The 20,985-nt window shown below is 40.3% G+C and overlaps 1 protein-coding gene across 3 annotated transcripts in view; it reads left to right on the plus strand.

Moving 5' to 3' along the window:
* Nucleotides 1-20,985, plus strand: part of RPAP2 (RNA polymerase II associated protein 2) — a 140,227-nt gene that overhangs the window by 77,217 nt on the left and 42,025 nt on the right. For 2 of the 3 annotated variants that reach the window (XM_021944113.2, XM_021944133.2), the window contains one exon: nucleotides 6,327-6,476. In XM_021944113.2, the coding sequence (XP_021799805.1) occupies nucleotides 6,327-6,476 (150 nt within the window). Of the gene's footprint in view, nucleotides 1-6,326; nucleotides 6,477-10,469; nucleotides 10,787-20,985 lie in introns of those variants that run through there. The other variant, XM_021944116.1, reaches the window with a different exon arrangement.

The raw sequence follows: 20,985 nt of genomic DNA on the forward strand, positions 1-20,985 counted from the left end.
GGCCTGTTTCTATGCACATATAGGGACTGTGTTGCTCGGTGCTTTGTGGTTTACAAAGTTCTCTTGCATGGTCACTACTAACAAAAGCACACTCCGAATAGAACCTTGTCTCCAAGCTCAGTGCTTGGACCTCTACATCAGATAGGTCCTCAAACTCGAGTTAGTCCAATGATACCTATCATTAGGGCAGTATGTGCCCTAAAAAGAATCCCAGTAGTTAGTAGCATCTTTGGCAATAGCTACAACCAATTCTTATAGTTGATCAAAACCATAGTAGGCGGATAAAATGTTATGATCTCGCTTCTGATTCATCTATGCAAGGAGACACGGAGTCTCTTGCTACAGAGATAACATGGAATTCAGAAAATGCCCAGTAAGCAGCCAGACTGGAAAAGCTTGCAGGTAGTTAATTGCTATTAAGTGATAAAACATTAAAGTTGATGGGTGAGAGGGGGTGAGGGATTAAAAAAACTGCACATTGGATACAGTGTATACTGCTCGGGTGACGGGTGCACCAGAATCTCAGAAATCACCTCTAAAGATCTTATCTATGTGAGCAAAAACCACCTGCTCCCCCAAAACCACTGAAATAAAATAAAATTTAATAAATAAATTAAAATAGATGGGGCAAGGAATTTGTGCTATTAAGTAATAAAGCATTATTCAATTTTGAATGTAAATTACTTTGGAAATAAAAGCAAATCATAATACTCTTGAATGAATCATTCATAAAATTATACATTAGATGTTCAGGGTTCAGCATCTTAAAAATAATACAAGTTTTACATGACTCCAGAAGTAGTCCAACTGGATTAATATTTAGAGATACACAGGAACTGTTCCAACTGGATTAATATTTAGAGATACACAGGAACTATTATAGTATTTATTCATTTATACATCACCTAATTCCAAAAATAATTTGTCAACTTATAACTCTTAGAAAGCTAATACAGTTGGTTCTTTGTACACAGGGGTTCTGCAACTGTGGATTCAGTGAACCACAGATCAGAAATATTCAGGGAAAGGGCCAGTGCAGTGGCTCACACCTGTAATCTTAGCACTTTGGGAGGCTGAGGCAGGTGGATTGCCTGAGCTCAGGAGTTTAAGACCAGCCTGGGCAACATGGTGAAAGCCTGTCTCTACTAAAAATACAAAAAATTGCACAGGCGTGGTGGCTCAAGCCCGTAATCCCAGCACTTTGGGAGGCTTAGGCGGGCGGATCATTTGAGGTCAGGAGTTGAAGACCAGTCTGGCCAACATGGTGAAATCCCGTCTCTAGTAAAAATACAAAAATTAGCGGGGTGTGGTGGTGGACACCTACAATCCCAGCTACTCAGGAGGCTGAGGTAGGAGAATCACTTGAACCCAAGAGGCGGAGGTTGCAGTGAGCCAAGATAGAGCCACTGCACTCCAGCCTGGGCAACAGGGTGAGACTCTGTCTCAAAAAAATAAATAAATAAATAAATAAATAAATAAATAATTGGATGGGCATGGTGGCGTGCACCTGTAGTCCCAGCTACTCAGGAGGCAGAGGCCTGAAAATCACTTGAACCCAGGAGGCGGAGGTTGCACTGAGCCAAGATAGCACCATTGCACTCCACCGTGGGTGACAGAGTGAGACTCTATCTCAAAAAAAAAAAAATTAAAATATTCAGGGAAAGAAAAAACTGCATCTGCTTTGAATACATATGGACATTTGTTCTTGTCATTTTTCCCTTAAAAATACAGTATAACTATTTACATAACACTTACATAGTATTAGATGTTATAAGTAATGTAGAAATGATTTAAAGTATATGGGAGGGTGTGCATAGGTTATATGCAAATACTATGCTATTTTATATCAAGGACCTGAATGAACACCCTCAGAATTTGATTTCCATGGGAGGTCCTGGAGCCAATCCCCAACAGATACTGAGAGATGATTATATTATATAGATCTATAATCATTTATATTCCATTAGGGACTGATGGGGGAGGAGTCTTTTCAGTTAAAGATTAAAAGGGAAATACAAGGGAATAAATAAGATTAAAGGAAATCTTATTTCCTTACTGGCTAAACTTTCCAAGAGTATAATTATGCAGCAACAGTTGGGGCTCACGTGTTAAGAATAGTCAGGAAATCCTGTCTCCAGATGCCTGAGGATTGCTATCTATCTGTTTGATGACTTGCTGTAGAAATCTCTAGGCCCCAAGTTGATATTCTTGTCTCCACCAGACACCAGACTTTGTGTGATTTCTCTATCAGCACTTCCTTCTGCCTCCCAACTACTTGCCATTTTTGTATCTGTAGTTCTGTAGTTCTCTAAAGCAAATTTAAATCATTCTGTTCCTTCTGCATGTTCATTGAGGGCTCAGTACACGTAAGTCAGGCAAGTAACAATTTATAGCACTTTATAGTCTACAAAGAATGAAAGCTAGCATATTAGCTAAGAGTTTGGGCTTTTTGAAATAAATTGTTTAGGTTCAAAGCCCCAACCTGCTACTTACTATCTTTGTGACCTTGGGGAAGATACTTCTATTTTTTAGGCCTTTATTTCCCTGTCTGTTAAATGGAGGTGATAACTACATCCCTTAGGATCTCTATACAGTTAAAGGAGATAATCCATGTTTAGAACATAGTACATGGTAAGTACTCACAAGTAGCACATGGTAAATGTTAGTTGATAATATAACCAATACTATACTTGATAAAAAGAGCTATTCCTCTACAGTATCCCATTTGAATTTTTCAATAATCTTTTAAGGTATTTTAGTATTATCAGCCCCATTTTATAGATTGACCCTAAGGCTTTGAGATGCAACTTGCCCCAAGTCATACAAGCATTCCTGGCAGGGCTAGGATTAGAATTGGGTTGTGTAGGCCAGGCGAGGTGGCTCATGCCTGTAATCTCAGCACTTTGGGAGGCTGAGGCGGGTGGATCACGAGGTCGAGAGATCGATTCCATCCTGGCCAATATGATGAAACCCCTTCTGTACTAAAAATACAAACATTAGCTGGGCGTGGTGGCACATGCCTGTAGTCCAGCTACTCAGGAGACTGAGGCAGGAGAATCTCTTGAACCCGGGAGGCAAAGGTTGCAGTGAGCCAAGATCATGCCACTGCACTCCAGCCTGATGACAGAGCGAGACTTTGTCTCAAAAAATAATAGTAATTGGGTTGTGTACATAGTTCCTCTAGGGCTTGTAGTTAGACTGGGAGGGAATAGGTTTCATCTCAAAAGCCAGCCCTAAACAGTTGAAATGGTTGTTCGGAGTCCTGTTTTGAGAATTCTCAAAGCAGGTCCTAGCTCATTAAGAAAAGAATGCCTGATGGATGAGCAGTATTTGCCATGGGCTCAGAAACATGTAGTGGGATTGTGTCCTTGCTTTCCTTTTGTGTGTGTTTGTTTTCTCCTAGCTAAAGTTTCTCGTTAATCCAAGGATTTCTTTGTAAACAGAAATTTTAGTAATTTTTGATTTTAGTAATTTATAGAATCATTTTAGCCTTACAGGTTGTCTAGAGAATTGTTATTATTTCTAAAATAGTTTGTAACTAAGGCAGTTGATAGAGGGGCAGCTCTTACAAGCTGTTTCTCTGTAATAACTCTTCACATTTGCTATTCTCATATAGGCACACAGATTGAGAAATCTAGTAGTCACCATTTATTTCTAAATTAAGTTTGGACACTTGTTTTAAGTACTAATTGCAGTTTGAGAAAGAATTGAGAAAACCTTATTTTCACATATAAGCCAAATACTAATCTCCTTGAAAGTCAGAGAAGTTGTTTTGGATATGTCAAATAAATATCACTTTATTTATTTATTCATCCATTCATTCATTTATTTTTGAGATGGAGTCTCACTCTGTTGCCCAGGCTGGAATGCAGCAGTGTGATCTCTGCTCACTGCAACCTCTGCCTCCTGGGTTCAAGCGATTCTCCTGCCTCAGCCTCCCAAGTAGCTGGGATTAGAGGTGCCCACCACCACGCCGGGCTATTTTTTTTTTTTTTTTTTTTTTACTTTTTAGTAGAGATGGGGTTTCACCATGTTGGCCAGGCTGGTTTTGAACTCCTGACCTCAAATGACCTGCACACCTCGGCCTCCCAAAGTGCTGGGATTACAGGCATGAGCCATCACACCCAGCCAGTACCACTTTAAATATACACAAAAACTAGGTTTCTATGGAGTTGGCATATTTGATTCACCCAACTTGGACTTCCTGGTTTTATTTTAGCCAGTGTTATCCCATCCCTTATTCTTGGTCTTATTATGGGGAAGTAGCAACTTATATTTTAAATGTTGACATCACTTAAGTACTGGAAAAGCTAGAGTTAGCTTCTGGGTTCCACCTTCTCTACGGGAAAATGCCTCAGAAAAAAAGCTGGCCACAACTCTACGTTTATCTCTATACCCAGCTCGGGCTTGGCATTGGAATACTTGGGTAGTCCTATTTCTCAGTATGAACTACCTTTGGGGAATATGTGCAGACAAAGCTCATGAAGTCTGAGAACTTGGTACTCCATCCCCTAGCTGCAAAGAAATACAGGAGAGATGGTAAAGGAATGCACAATAGCAATTTTCCCAGTTATAATTCTGTGGATTTCATTGGACCATTGCAGTCATCTCATCTCCAGTTCTTGCGAAAATACTTCAGGGATATAGAGAATTTCCCACCTCCTCTGGAAGTCCTGGCCATCTTTAGACAATTCTGACAAATTTTCCCTTTTACTTCTACTTCCAGTATAGGATGGCTAAGCAAGAAAGAAAATCTGCCTCTCAGAAAACACTTATATTCCACACTGACTACTGTGGAACTGATCTGCTTTGATTTCTTGAGCTTTATTGATTTAAATTTGAGGGTTATTTTATTTTTATTAAATATGCCCAGGCAAATAACCAAGGTTAAATAAATATCTGAAAGAGCTTTGTGGGAAGTATAAAACTATTTGGGGAGAAAAGAATTTTCTCCCAAAAAGCTTTCTAGGAATGTAACTTGTAAGAACTCTGAGACGCATACTCTCTAGAGAAAAAAATGTATATATTTATGAGAAGTCAAGGTCTTTAATCTTTGTAATTAGAATAGATATTTCTCAGTTTTTAAAAATCATGTACTGATCACATTTCAGTTTAAATTACTTTTAAAATTCCATTGTGCAGAGTCAATCTTTAGGAGTACTTACTGCAAATGGTTAGAGAAAAAAAGCATAGTTTCTTACAGAATTAGTATGAAGTGCCTTACGAGACGTAATTCATTTATTTAGTGTTTTAAAAAGAAAAATGTTAGCCAGGTGCAGTGGCTCACACTTGTAATCCCAGCACTTTGGGAGGCCAAGGCGGGTATATTGCTTCAGGTCAGGAGTTCAAGACCAGCCTGGCCAACATGGTGAAACCCCATCTCTACTAAAAATACAAAAATTAGCCAGGCGTGGTGGCACACACTTGTAGTCCCAGCTACTCAGGAGGCTGAGGCAGGAGAATTGCTTGAACCCGGGAGGTTGCTGTGAGCTGAGATTGCACCACTGCATTCCAGCCTGGGTGACAGAGCAAGACTCTCTCTCAAAAAATAAAAAATAAATAATAATAATAATAAATAAATATAAAAATGTCGACCAGGCACGGTGGCTCACGCCTGTAATCCTAACACTTTGGGAGGCTGAGGCTGGTGGATCGCCTGAGGCCAGGAGTTCAAAACCAGCCTGGCCAACATGGTGAAACCATGTCTCTACCAAAAAAACAAAAATTAGCCGGGCATGGTGTCGAGCACCTGTAATCCCAACTACTCGGGAGGCTGAAGCAGGAGAATCGCTTGAACCCAGGAGGTGGAGGTTGCAGTGAGCCGAGATTGTGCCACTGCACTCCAGCCTGGACGACAGAAGCGAGACTCTGCCTCAAAAAAAATAAAATAAAATAAAATAAAATTTCATTCAAAAGATAATCTTGTTTCGTTTATTATTGTCTTTTTAGGTGATATAATCCAAACATCTAATATAAGTATGTTTTTCAAGCAGTTCTCAGCTCTAAACTCCTTTTGTAACCTCCCTTTCCCAAAGGGAAAGAGTTCATTTTCTGAGCAGAATTTTAGTAGTTTTTGCCGGAATGAAGAACAACAAACATATTATAGATTTAGGCTTTTATACCTCTTTCATACTTAATGTTTGATCTTTCAGTCTTTTCCTGAGACTTCACTTCTGCCTTTGTTAGTAAAGCCTTCTCTCTGGGAGTTTTGTTAAATCGAAGATACCTTATTATTCTCATAAAATTTTATCTGCCATGTTGAAGATAGGAGTCCCTTTGCCCTTATCATTTCATGGATATGCATTTAGTATTTTTGGTTGTTTCAGACTGACCCCAATTCTTGGCATTCAGAAACATTCTCAGGAAGGTATGGTGTTTACACGGTTTCTAGACACCCTGCTTGAAGAATTACATCTAAAGAATGAAGACCTTGAAAGTTTAACCATCATATTTAGAACCAGCTGTTTACCAGAGTGGTAAGTTGGATTGTGTTTTATTCTGTTTTTTATTCTTCATTTGTTGCCTACGTGGATTGGCTTTTTTTTTTTTTTTTTTTTTTTTCAATTGGAAATTGTAAAAACCAAGTACAGACCTCAAGATGCCCTCAGTTTGCTAAGGAAGGACATGGTATCCCTTAGTTCTCAGCTGCCTCAGTCACTTCCTGTCTACTTACTTTGTGCCCCATATTTGTTGCATTCCTCTCTTGTAGGCTACAACAGTTCTGTTTTTTGCAGTCCAGGAAACGCCACATTATCAGTTTCATACTCAAGCATAGGCTATCCCACATGTCCCATCTGATAAGTTTCTTCCCAGGAAGTAGCAGTTTACTTCAACCCAGCTACTGCAGTGATCCATTGGGAACATCCTGATCCTACTGCCCCTTTCAGTGAAATCACCCCCTACCCAGCCAATACCTTAGTCATTTCATGTACAGATAAGCAGGTGAATTTGCAAGTCTGACTTTGTTGAATCCTAACTCTGTTCTGAGATACACAGCCCTCTCCTACTATCCCAAACCCTTTCCTCTTTCAGAACTGCCAATCGGAATATTCCCTTCCATGTCCTGGCTTAATCATAACTTTCCATCTATTCCTTCCTTCCTTCTCATTTCACACAATTCCAAAGTGCATGCTCAGATAGGTACTGATTTAATGTTATAATTGAGGGAATTCATCCTAAACTACCAATGAGATTCTCTCAGGGAGCATTTTCTTTTTTCTTCTTCTTTTTTTTTTTTTTTTTAAACATTTTTTAAATTATAAAAGCAATACAAAATGTTGTAAAATAAAAATTAAGCAATACAGATTGCATTAAAAGGAACATTCCCCCTCCACCTCTGCCTCTAATCCCATCTCTTTCCCAGAAGCATACTTGATGTCTGTCATTTAATATTTCTTTTTATTTTTTGAATTTTTATAAAACAATCTTTTTTTTTTTTGAGACAGAGTCTCACTTTGTCACCAGGCTGGAGTGCAGTGGCGCCATCTCAGCTCACTGCAACACCTGCCTCCCGGTTCAAGCGATTCTCCTGCCTCAGCCTCCCTAGTAACTGGGACTACAGGTGTGCACCACCATGCCCAGCTAATTTTTGTATTTTTAGTAGAGATGGGGTTTCACCATGTTGGCCAGGATGGTCTTGATCTCTTGACCTCATGATCTACCCGCATTGGCCTCCCAAAGTGCTGGGATTACAAGCGTGAGCCACCGCACCCAGCCTATAAAACAATCTTTAACCAAATCTCTAAATATACAGGAAGGATATTTGAAAGAGGTGATTTTGGTGATTAAGAAAGAATACCGGACCGGGTGCGCAGTGGCTAATGCCTGTAATCCCAGCACTTTGGGAGGCTGAGGCAGGCGGATCACCTGAGGTCAGGATTTCAAGACCAGCCTGGCCAACATGGTGAAACCCTGTCTCTGCTAAAAATACAAAAATTAGCTGGGCGTGGTGGCAGGTGCCTGTAATCCCAGCTACTTGGGAGGCTGAGGCAGGAGAACCACTTGAACTCAGGAGGTGGAGGTCGCAGTGAGCCAAGATTGTGCCACTGCACTCCAGCCTGGGTGATGGTGCAAAACTCCATCTCAAAAAAAAAAAAAGGAATTAGCACTGTAATTGCCCCTCAACTTATACCCAATGGTCTTTTCAAGTGATCCTGCTACTCTGAGGACACTATATAGCAAAGGCTTTTACTGAAGGCGTGAACTTGGGTTGGTTTGTATAAGCATAGCATTCAAAGGCCCTTAAAGAATACAGAGAGGTTGGAGGTTAAACCAATCATACTCCTCAGTCCATGACATCTTTTGTACATTGGTTGAAAGGTTTCTTGGCTGGGTGCAGTAGCTCATGCCTAAAATTCCAGCACTTTGGGAGGCCAAGGTGGGAAGATCACTTGAGCCCAGAAGTTCAAGACCAGTCTGAGCAACAAAGTTGCCCAGTTTTGTAGAGATCCTGTCTCTACAAAAAATAAAAAAATTAGCAGATATGGTTGCCTACAGGTGGCACCTGCCTGTAATCCCAGCTACTCGAGAGGCTGAGGCAGGAGGATTCTTGAGCCCAGGAGTTTGAGGCTGCAGTGAGCCATGATCACACCACTGCACTCCAGCCTGGGCACCAGAGCAAGACCCTGTCTCAAAAAAAAAAAAAAAGAGGTTTCTATTTCAGACTGAGAGCAAACAGTGCCTAGCCAGAAGTCCTTCTAAACCTGCTGTAATGAATAGATATCAATTAAAAATCATTTTAACTAGCATATTTTAAACTTGTACATAAACAGATGGTGTTAAAGTAGTTTTAAGGACTTTCAACAGTAGATGTTTTAAGTGGACTTAATAGTTCCCCTATGATCATTATTTATTTACATTGTTCATTTGCTTAAGTAATCAAAGGTAAATCTTGGCCCAGATTACTTTGTCAGTATTATAAAGGATTACGAATGAATAACCCTTATTACATAATTTTCCATATGAGAAATGAAGATGGTTGTGAGTGGAAGGATAGAAGGTTTTTTTGTTTGCATGATTTTGGTATGCCATGGTAAATTCATTTGAGTCTAGAGATTTTAATATCTAGTAACCTTTTCAAGATTACTACCTAGTATATTAATATGCTTTCAGCTGTGAATAACAGGAAAAAAATCCATTTCCAACTACCTGTTGTTAATGTGGTATATTAGTTAACTTCTGCTACTAACAAATTTTTCCAAAAAAAAAAAAAAAAAAAGATGTTTGTGGCTTAAAGCAACAAACATTTTTTATGTCACAGTTTCTATGAGTCAGGAATCTAGGTGCAGTTGAACTGGGAGCCTCTGGTTCAGGGTCTTTCCTGATGTTACAGTTAAGCTATCATCCAGCGCTATGACGTCACCTGAAGGCTAGAATGGAAGATCTCCTTTCAAGCTCATTCAGGTGGTTGTTGGCAGGAATTGTTGGCAGGATCGCGCTCCTTATAGACTGTTGAACTCAGGGTCTCAGTTTCTCACTGTTGTCTAGAAACCTCCCCTAATCCCTTGCCCATAGGCCTCTCTAGAGTGCACCTCACAGCATGGCATGTGGCTTCCCTCGGAGTGAGCCAGTGAGAGAGGATACCCATGATGGAAGCCACAGTCTTTTTGTATTAATAACTAATCTCAGAAGTGACATCCCATCACTTTTGCTGCGTTCTGTCAGAAACTAGTCAGTAGGTCTAGCCCATACTCAAGGTGAGAGAGAGGATTATACAAGGGCATGAATACCAGGAGACAGCAGCCATTGGGGGATATCTTAGAAGCTGTCTACCAGAGGGGCAAAAATGTTCAGTAGGCTCCAGTTTTATATACAGCATACCACACTGTCTTGGTGAGAGTCTTGAACTCCATGCTGATTGAGGACACCCCTGAATCAATTCATGGGGTCATGGGAATGCTGTGACGAAATCATTCTGGCAAAGGATGAGGGAAGGAGCTAATGAAATCATTCTGGTCAAGGATGAAGGAAAGAGAAGGGCTTTTCCAGTTGACCTAGATCAGTCAAAACTTAGCCCTCAAGTTGAATATGAAGCTCAGTCTATTCCACCCAAACTGTTGTTGGGTAGAATATACATAATGTGGAAAAAATGGAATGAATATTGACAAGACATACAGTGTCTACAACAGCTAGTAAAATACTTTACATATTTTTTGTCGTTTTGTTTTTTGGGTTTTTTTTGAGATGGAGTCTTGCACTCACCCGGACTGGAGTGCAATGGTGCAATCTCGGCTCACTGCAATCTCTGCCTCCCGGGTTCAAGCAATTCTCCTGCCTCAGCCCCCCAAGTAGATGGGACTACAGGTGCATGCCACCGTGCCTGGCTAAATTTTTTTTTTTTTTTGTATTTTTAGTAGAGATGGGGGTTTCACCATGCTGGCCAGGTTGGTCTCAAACTCCTGACCTCGTGATCTGCCTGCCTTGGCCTCCCAATACATGTTTTATTCAAAGTGTCCTTTTTTGCTTCACAGATATATTCCATGAAGACAAAATAGAAGATGAACTTCTATTCACCGTTTCTGGAATTCTAGCCACCATGATGGTCTGGTGGTGACTGATAACTAGCTTTATTCCAAGACAGACCTTTACCTCTTTAAGTTTCAACCTCCCATCTCCCAGTCCCTCAGTCTCCAACTGCAGAGGATGGCCTCCCCAGATAGAGGAGAGTCATTACTCCAACAAGGATAACCAAGTCTTTCATCCCTAGCTACAAGGCATAGTATTTTTATTTGAAAATGAATGTTTAAGTATTAAATTGAAACTTGAATGAATATTCAAGAAAATATAATGATGTCTACTTTTTCTGGATGATTCCAGCCATCATATCAGTTTGCCAAAAAAATTGAGAAAATTATGATTTTGACCTCCCAATCTAAATTCTAAATTCTAAAGATCAGTAAACAATTAGGTCAATAAATGCAATTTAAGATGAAGCCATTTGGAAGTCTAGTCCAAAACAGGAAAATCCCAGAACTTTCTGGACTCACTGAAATGTTTTAAATGGAATCTGTAGTTTGTTTGCAGGAGAGACAATTTCTAGAATTTAGATTGCTTTTCAAAATGTGTATCAAGTAGGCAAGTTAATAGTTGAGGGGGGCCGCAGACAACTTGGGGAGTGTTACTGGAATGCCAAGGAAATACTCTTGGACACTGGAGGAAATGACAGCTGCTGAAGCCCAATCATGGAAAAGGACCAGAAAGCAGCCCACTGGAATGGGGAGCTTAGTGGGCAAGGAAGTAGGGATATAATTTCTCTTCTTGGCTCCACCAGTAATTAGCTCTGTGGCCCAGTCACCTAAACCTTCTGGACTTCAGTTCAGGTTGTATGGCAGTAGGCCAGAGAACTGGCAGTCGGCCACAGAATTGGCATATAATCTTTATGGAGAAGGACTGCAAAAACTAAACTTTATCTCTGTGTGGACAAAGGCTACTGTCATCCTGTTGTTGCTCTGGGGTCACTTTGACAATTTTTGTTAAGCTCATTTGATTGTGTAAGGGTCTAACCACAACAAAAAATCATAGTATAATAGAATTAATCAAGTTCAGCAAGGTCACAGGCTACAATAATCAATATACAGAAGATCAATTGTGTTTTCTATTCAGAAAACTCCAAAAATGAAATAAAGAAAATTGTCTTCACAATAGCACCGAAGAGAATTAAATACTTAGGAATAAATTTAACAAAAGAAGTACAAGACTTGTATAATGAAAACTATAAAACATTCGAGAGGGCTGGGCATGGTGGCTCATGCCTTTAGTTCTAGCACTTTGGAGGCAGTGGCAGGAGGACTGCTTGAGCCCAGGAATTCAAGACCAGACTGGGCAACAAAGTGAGACCCTGTCTCCACAAAAAATAAAAATTTAAAAAAAAATTGAAGATGGCTAAACAGGAACAGCTCTAGTCTACAGCTCCCAGCAGGATGGACACAAAAGATGGGTGATTTCTGCATTTCCAACTGAAGTACCTAGTTCGTCTCACTGGGACTGGTTGGACAGTGGGTACAGCCCACAGAGGGTGAGCTGAAGCAAGGTGGGGCATCGCCTCACCTGGGAAGCACCAAGGGGTCGGGGGATTTCCCTTTCCTAGCCAAGGGAAGCTCTAAGTGACTATACCTGGAGGAGGGGTACACTCCTGCCCAAATACTGCTCTTTTCCCATGGTCTTCGCAACAGGCAGACCAGGAGATCCCTCTCATGCCTGGTTCAGTGGGTCCCACGCCCACAGAGCCTTGCTCGCTACTAGCGCCAGCACTCTGAGATCGATCTGCGACATGGGAGCTTGGCGGGGTGGGGCGTCCCCCATTGCTGACACTTGAGTAGGCGGTTCTATGCTCACAGTATAAACAAAGTGGCAGGGAAGCTCAAACTGTGTGGAGGCCACCACAGCTCAGCAAGGCCTACAGCCTCTCTAGATTTCACCTCTGGGGGCAGGGCATATCTGAACAAAAGGCAGCAGACAACTTCTCCAGACTTAAACATCCCTGCCTGAAAGCTCTGAAGAAAGCAGTGGTTCTCCCAGCATGGCGTTCGAGCTCCAATAATGAACAGACCTCAAGTGGGTCCCTGACCCCCATATAGCCTGACTGGGAGACATCTCCCAGTAGGGGCCAACAGTCACCTCATACAGGTGGATGCCCCTCTGGGACAAAGCTTCACAGGAAGAATCAGGCAGTATTATTTGCTGTTCTGCAGCCTCCGCTGGTGATACCCAGGCAAACGGTCTGGAGTGGACCTCCAGCAAACTCCAACAGACGTGCAGCTAAGGGGCCTCTCTGTTAGAAGGAAAACTAACAGAAAGGAATAGCATCAACATCAACAAAAATGACATCCACACCAAAACCCCATCCGTAGGACACCAACATCAAAGACCAAAGGTAGATAAAACAACAAAGATGGGGAGAATCCAGAGCAGAAAGGCTGAAAATTCCAAAAACCAGAACGCCTCTTCTCCTCCAAAGGAACACAACTCCTTGCTAGCAAGGGAACAAAAGTGGACAGAGAATGAGTTTGATGAGTTGACAGACGTAGGCTTCAGAAGGTCGGTAATAACAAACTTCTCTGAGCTAAAGGAGCGTGTTCTAATGCATTGCAAGGAAGCTAAAAACCTTGAAAAAAGGTTAGACGAATGGCTAACTAGAATAACCAGTGTAGAGAAGAGCTTAAATGACCTGATGGAGCTGAAAACCACAGTACGAGAACTTCGTGAAATATACACAAGCTTCAGTAGCCAATTCGATCAAGCAGAAGAAAGGATATCAGTGATTGAAGATCAAATTAATGAAATAAAGTGAGAGGACAAGATTAGAGAAAAAAAGAGTGAAAAGAAACGAACAAAGCCTCCAAGAAATATGGGACTATATGAAAAGACCAAATCTATGTTTGATTGGTGTACCCGAAAGTGATGGGGAGAATGGAACCAAGTTAGAAAACACTCTTCAGGATATTATCCAGGAAAGCTTCCCCAACCTAGAAAGGCAGGCCAACATTCAAATTCAGAAAATACAGAGAACACCACAAAGATACTCCTCGAGAAGAGCAACCCCAAGACACACAATTGTCAGATTCACCAAGGTTGAAATGAAGGAAAAAATGTTAAGGGCAGTCAGAGAGAAAGGTCAGGTTACCCACAAAGGGAAGCCTATCAGATTAACAGAGGACCTCTCGGCAGAAACCCTACAAGTCAGAAGAGAATGGGGGCCAATATTCAACATTCTTAAAGAAAAGAATTTTCAACCCAGAATTTCATATCCAGCCAAACTAGGCTTCATAAGTGAGGGAGAAATAAAATCCTTTACAGACAAGCAAATGCTGAGAGATTTTGTCACCACCAGGCCTGCCTTACAAGAGCTCCTGAAGGAAGCACTAAACATGGAAAGGAGCAACCAGTACCAGCCACTGTAAAAACATGCCAAATTGTAAAGATCATCAATGCTAGGAAGAAGCTGCATCAATTAACGGATGAAATAACCAGCTAGCATCATAATGACAGGATCAAATTCACACATAACAATATTAACCTTAAATGTAAATGGGATAAACGCCCCAATTAAAAGACACAGACTGGCAAATTGGATAAAGAGTCAAGACCCATCGGTGTGCTATATTCAGGAGACTCATCTTACGTGCAAAGACACACATAGGCTCAAAGGATGTAGGAAGATCTACCAAGCAAATGGAAAGCAAAAAAAAAAGCAGGGGTTGCAATCCTAGTCTCTGATAAAACAGAGTTTAAACCAACAAAGATCAAAAGAGACAAAAAAAGCCGTTACATAATGGTAAAGGGATCAATTCAACAAGAAGAGCTAACTATCCTAAATATATATGCACCCAATACAGGAGCACCCAGATTCATAAAGCAGGTTCTTAGACACCTACAAAGAGACTTAGATTCCCACACGATATTAATGGGGGACTTTAACACTCCATTGTCAATATTAGATCAACGAGACAGAAAATTAACAAAGATATCCAGGACTTGAACTCAGCTGTGGACCAAGCGGACCTAATAGACATCTACAGAACTCTCTACCCCAAATCAACAGAATATACATTCTTCTCAGTGCCACATCACACTTATTCCAAAATTGACCACATAACTGGAAGTAAAGCACTCCTCAGCAAATGTAAAAGAACAGAAATCACAAAAAAACTGTCTCTCAGACCACAGTGCAATCAAATTAGAACTCAGGATTAAGAATCTCACTCAAAACCACACAACTACATGGAAACCGAACAACCTGCTCCTGAATGACGGCTGGGTAAATAACGAAATGAAGGCAGAAATAAAGATGTTTTTTGAAACCAATGAAAACAAAAATACAATGTACCAGAATATCTGGGACATATTTAAAGCAATATGTAGAGGGAAAATTATAGCACTAAATGCCCACAAGTGAAAGCTGGAGAGATCTAAAATCAACACCGTAACATCACAATTAAAAGAACTAGAGAAGCAAGACCAAACACATTCAAAAGCTAGCAGAAGGCAAGAAATAACTAAGATCAGAGCAGAACTAAAGGAGACGGAGACTCAAAACACCCTTCAAAAAATCAGTGAATCCAGGAGCTGTTTGTCTGAAAAGATCAGCAAAAATGATAGACCATTAGCAAGGCTAATGAAGAAGAGAGAGAAGAATCAAATAGAGGCAATAAAAAATGATAAAGGGAATATCACCACCAATCCCACAGAAATACAAACTACCATCGGAGAGTACTATAAACACCTCTACACAAATAAACTAGAAAATCTACAAGAAATGGATAAATTCCTGGACACATACACCCTCCCAAGACTAAACCAGGAAGAAGTTGAATCTCTGAATTAACCAATAACAGGTTCTGAAATTGAGCCAATAATTAATAGCCTACCAACCAAAAAAAGTCCAGGACCAGACGAATTCACAGCCGAATTCTACCAGAGGTACAAAGACAAGCTGGTATCATTCCTTCTGAAACTATTCCAGTCAATAGAAAAAGAGGGAATCCTCCCTAACTCTTTTTATGAGGCCAGCATCATCCCGATGCTGGCAGAGACACAACAAAAAGAATTTTAGGACAATATCCCTGATGAACATCAATGAGAAAATCCTCAATAAAATACTGGCAAACCAAATCCAACAGCACATCAAAAAGCTTATCCACCACGATCAAGTTGGCTTCCTCGCTGGGATGCAAGGCTGGTTCAACATACGCAAATCAATAAACATAGTCCATCACATAAACAGAACCAGCAACAAAAACCACATGATTATCTCAATAGAAACAAAAAAGGCCTTCAAGAAAATTCAACAGCCTTTCATGCTAAAAACCTTCAGTAAACTAGGTATTGATGGAACATATCTCAACATAATAAGGGCTACTTATGACAAACCCACAGCCAAGAGCATACTGAATGGGCAAAAATTGGAAGCATTTCCTTTGAAAACCAGCACAAGACAAGGATGCCCTCTCTCACCACTCCTATTCAACATAGTTTTGGAAGTTCTGGCCAGGGAAGTCAGGCAAGAGAAAGCAATAAAGGGTATTCAGATAGGAAGAGAGGAAGTCAAATTGTCTCTGTTTGCAGATTACATGATTGTATATTTAAAAAACCCCATTGTCTTAGCCCAAAATCTCCTTAAGCTGATAAGCAACTTCATTCAGCAAAGTCTTAGGATACAAAAATCAATGTGCAAAAATCACAAGTATTCCTATACACCAATAATAGATAAACAGCCAAATCATGAGTGAACTCCCATTCACAATTGCTACTAAGAGAATAAAATACCTAGGAGTCCAACTTACAAGGGATGTGAAGGACCTCTTCAAGGAGAGCTACAAACCACTGCTCAAGGAAATAAGAGAGGACACAAACAAATGGAAAAACATTCCATGCTTATGGATAGGAAGAATCAATATTGTGACAATGGCCTTACTGCCCAAACTAATTTATAGATCAAATGCTATCCCCATCAAGCTACCACTAACTTTCTTCACGAATTGGAAAAAACTAAAGTTCATATGGGACCAAAAAAGAGACTGCATAGCCAAGACAATCCTGGGCAAGAAGAACAAAGCTGGAGGCATCACGCTACCTGACTTCAAACTTTACTACAAGCCTACAGTAACCAAAACAGCATGGCACTGGTACAAAAACAGATATATAGATGAATGGAACAGAATGGAGGCCTCAGAAATAACCACACATCTACCACCATCTGATCTTTGACAAGCCTGACACACACAAGGAATGGGGAAAAGATTCCCTATTTAATAAATGATGTTGGGAAAACTGGCTAGCCATATGCAGAAAACAAACTTGACCCTTTCCTTACACCTTATACAGAAATCAACTCAAGATGGAACAAAGACTTAAACTTAAGACCTAGGACCATAAAAATCCTAGAAGAAAACCTGGGCAATACCATTCAAGACATAGGCATGGGCAAAGACTTCATGTCTAAAACACCAAAAGCAATGGCAACAAAAGCTGAAATTGACAAATGGGTCCTAATTAAACTAAAGAGCTTCTGCACAGCAAAATAAACTATCATCAGAGCGAACAGCCAACCTACAGAATGGGAGAAAATTTGTGCAATCTATCCATCTGACAAAGGGCTAATCTCCAGAAGCTACATAGAATTTAAACAAATTCACAAGAAAAAAGCAAACAACCCCATCCAAAAATGGGCAAAGGATATGAACAGACACTTCTCAAAAGAAGACATTTATGCAGCCAACAGACATGAAAAAATGCTCATCATCACTAGTCATTAGAGAAATGAAAATCAAAACCACAATGAGATACACACACCAGTTATAATGGCCATCATTAAAAATCAGGAAACAATAGATGCTGGAGAGGTTGTAGAAAAATGGGAATGCTTTTACACTGTTGGTGGGAGTGTAAATTAGTTCAACCATTGTGGAAGTCAGTGTGGCAATTCCTCAAGGATCTAGAACTGGAAATGCCATTTGATCCAGCAATCCCATTACTGGGCATATAACCAAAGGATTATAAATCATTCTACAATAAAGACTCATGCACACGTATGTTTATTGTGGCACTGTTCACAATAGCAAAGACTTGGAACCAACCCAAATGCCCATCAGTGATAGATTGGATTAAGAAAAGGTGGTACATATACACCATGGAATACTATGCAGCCATAAAAAGGATGAGTTCATGTCCTTTGCAGGGACATGGATGAAGCTGGAAACCATCATTCTCATCAAACGATCACAAGATTAGAAAACCAAACAACACATGTTCTCGCTCATAAGTGGGAGCTGAACAATGAGAACACATGGACACAGGGAAGGGAACATCACACACCAGGGCCTGTGTGGGGTGGGGGGCTAGGGGAGGGATAACATTAGGAGAAATACCTAATGTAGATGACAGGTTGATGGGTGCAGCAAACCACCATGGTACATGTATACCTATGTAACAAAACTGCATGTTCTGCACATGTAACCCAGAACTTAAAAAGTATAATAAAAAATAATAATAAATTTTAAAAACATTAACCAGGCATGATGCTGCACACCTGTAGTCCCAGCTACTTGAGAGGCTAAATTGGGAGGATTACCTGAGCTTGGGAGGTTGAGGCTGCAGTGAGCTGTGACTATGCCAGTGTACTCCACCCTGAGCAACAGAGCAAGACCCTGTCCCAAAAAAAGAAAACTTCAGAGAGATTAAAGAAGGTATCAAGAAATGTAGATACAATCCATGTTCATGAATTGGAAGATCAAATGTTGATAGCAGTTCTCTCCAAATTAATCTACAATGCAATCCTTATCAAAATCACAGCAGGCTTTTTTGAAAAATTGACAAGCCAATCTTAAAATCTGTATGAAAACACAAAGGATTCAGAATAGCCAAAATAATTCTGAAAATGAAGAAATAATTCTGATCCAGAACTTACTACAAAGCTACATTAATCAAGACAGTGTGGTACTGATATAAAGTACAGATCAGTGGAACAGAGTCCAGGAATAAACCTTCACATTTATGATCAGTTGAGTTTTGACAAAAATCCCAATGAAATTATGTAGAAAAGATGGTCTTTTCAACAGATGGTGCTAGGATATTTGGATATCAAATGCAAAATAAATTAATGTAGATTCTTACTTCCTACCATATGCAAAAATAAACTCAGAATTGATCACAGACCTACATGTGAGAGCTAAAACTATAAAACATGTAGAAGAAAACATGGGAGAAAACCTAGATGACCTTGGTTTAGGAAGAATTCTTAAGACACTAAGCACAATTCATAAAAGAAAATATTAATAAATTGGACTTCATTAAAATGTAAAATTTTGTTTCAAAGAACACTATTAAGAAAATTAATTGGCCTGGGGAGGTGGTTCACATCTGAAACCCCTGCACTTTGGGAGGCCAAGGAGGGTGGACCACTTGAACTCAGGAGTTTGAGACCAGCTTGTACAACAGAGCAAAATGCCATCTCCACAAAAAATACAAAAATTAACTAGGCATGATGGCGTGCTCCTGTAGTCCTGGCTACTCAGAAGGCTGAGGTGGGAGGATCTCTTGACCCTGGGAGGCAGAAGTTGCATGCAGTGAGCCGAGATCACACCACTGCACTCCAACCTGGATGACAGAGTGAGACCCTGTTTTTTTAAAAAAAAAAGAAAAGAAAAGAAAAAAATAATTGAAAAATCACAGACTGGGAGAAAATATTTTCAAATCATAAAAAGTATCTGATAGAGGACTTGCATCTAGACTGTGTAAAGAATTCTTAAAACTCAAAAATAAGGCAGACAAAAATGGACAAAATGTTTGAGTAGATATTTCAGCAAAGAAGATATACAAATTGCTTAGCATATGAAGAGCTGTGTACTATCACTAGTCACTAGGAAAATACAAGTTAAAACCAAAATGAGATACCATTTTGGACCCACTAAAATGACTATAATAAAAAAGACAGACAAAGATAATTGTTGGTGATGATGTGGAGAAACTGGAGCCCTAATGCATTGCTGGCGGGAATGTAAAATGGTGCAGCCACTTTGGAAAACAGTTTGGCAGTTTCTTAAAAAGATAAACATAAGTTTACCATATGATCCAGCTATTCCATGAGAAGAGAAGTGGAAATGTGTTCACATCAACACTTGTAGGCAAATGTTCATAGCATTGTCATTCATATTATTCAAAAAGTAGAAACCAAATGACCATGAACTACTGGAATTTTTTTTTTTTTTTTTTTTTTTTTTTTTAAGAGATGAGGCCTCACTATGTTGCTTACTGTGAAGTCAAACTTCTGGGCTCAAACAATCCTGCCTCAACCTCCTCAGTAACTGGGACTGCAGGCAGGCACCAACATACCCAGCTTATTTCTTTTTCTTTTTCTTTTTTTTTTTACTGGTGGATTTCTTTAAATGACATATTTATACAATGGAGTAGTGATATATGCTACAATATGGATGCATCTCAAAAACGGTATGCTTAGCGAAAGAACTCTGATGCAATATCCCACATATGGTACGTTTCCCTTTACAGTCCAGAAAAGGCATATACTAAATTAGCAGTTGCATGGGTCTGATGTGAAAACATGGATTGCCTGCAGATGGGCACAAGGGATCTTTTTGGGGTGACAAAATGTTCCAAAACTAAGCTGTAATTTTTGCATAACTTTGTGTGTGTGTGTGTGTGTATGTGTGATGGAGTTTCCCTCTTGTTGCCCAGGCTGGAGTGCAATGGCACGATCTCGGCTCACCACAACCTCCGCCTCCTGAGTTCAAGCATTTCTCCTGCCTCAACCTCCTGAGTAGCTGGGATTACAGGCATGCGCCACTATGCCTGGCTTTGTATTTTTAGTAGAGACAGGTTTTCTCCAGGTTGGTCAGGCTGGTCTCAAACTCCCGACCTCAGGTGATCCGCGTACCTTGGCCTCCCAAAGTACTGGGATTACAGGCATGAGCCACCACGCCCGGCCATTTTTGCACAACTTTATAAACTTTAAAAATAATTGATTTGTGCACTTAAAACAGGTAAAGTTTATGTGTATAAATTATACCCTAATAAAGCTATTAAAAATCAAAGATGATGACAGGGCCTCTCTCTCTCTGACCTAGTGACACCCACCAGGGTAAAGAGAAAGAGAAGCTGGCCAGGCACAGGGACTCACACCTGTAATCCCAATACTTTGGGAGGCCAAGATGGGCTGATTGCTTGAGTCCAGGAGTTTGAGACCAACCTGGGCAACATAGCAAAACCCTGTCTCCACCAAAAATAAAAAGTTAGCCAGGCATGGTGGCATATGCCTGTAGTCCCAGCTACTCAGGAGTCAGAGGGGAGAGGATCTCTTGAGCCCAGGAGGCAGAGGTTGTAGGGAGCCAACATTACACCACTGCACTCCAGCCTGGGTGACAGAGCAAGACACTGTCTCAAAAATTAAAAATTAAAAAATGAGGGAAGCTGCTGTATCTCCACTTCTTCCCTCTCTGTGCCCAGAGATACCTCTTCAGTTATTTCCCATGCCCT

Source organism: Papio anubis, chromosome 1 (assembly GCF_008728515.1).
Source record: "Papio anubis isolate 15944 chromosome 1, Panubis1.0, whole genome shotgun sequence".
In the NCBI taxonomy this organism is placed as follows: domain Eukaryota; kingdom Metazoa; phylum Chordata; class Mammalia; order Primates; family Cercopithecidae; genus Papio; species Papio anubis.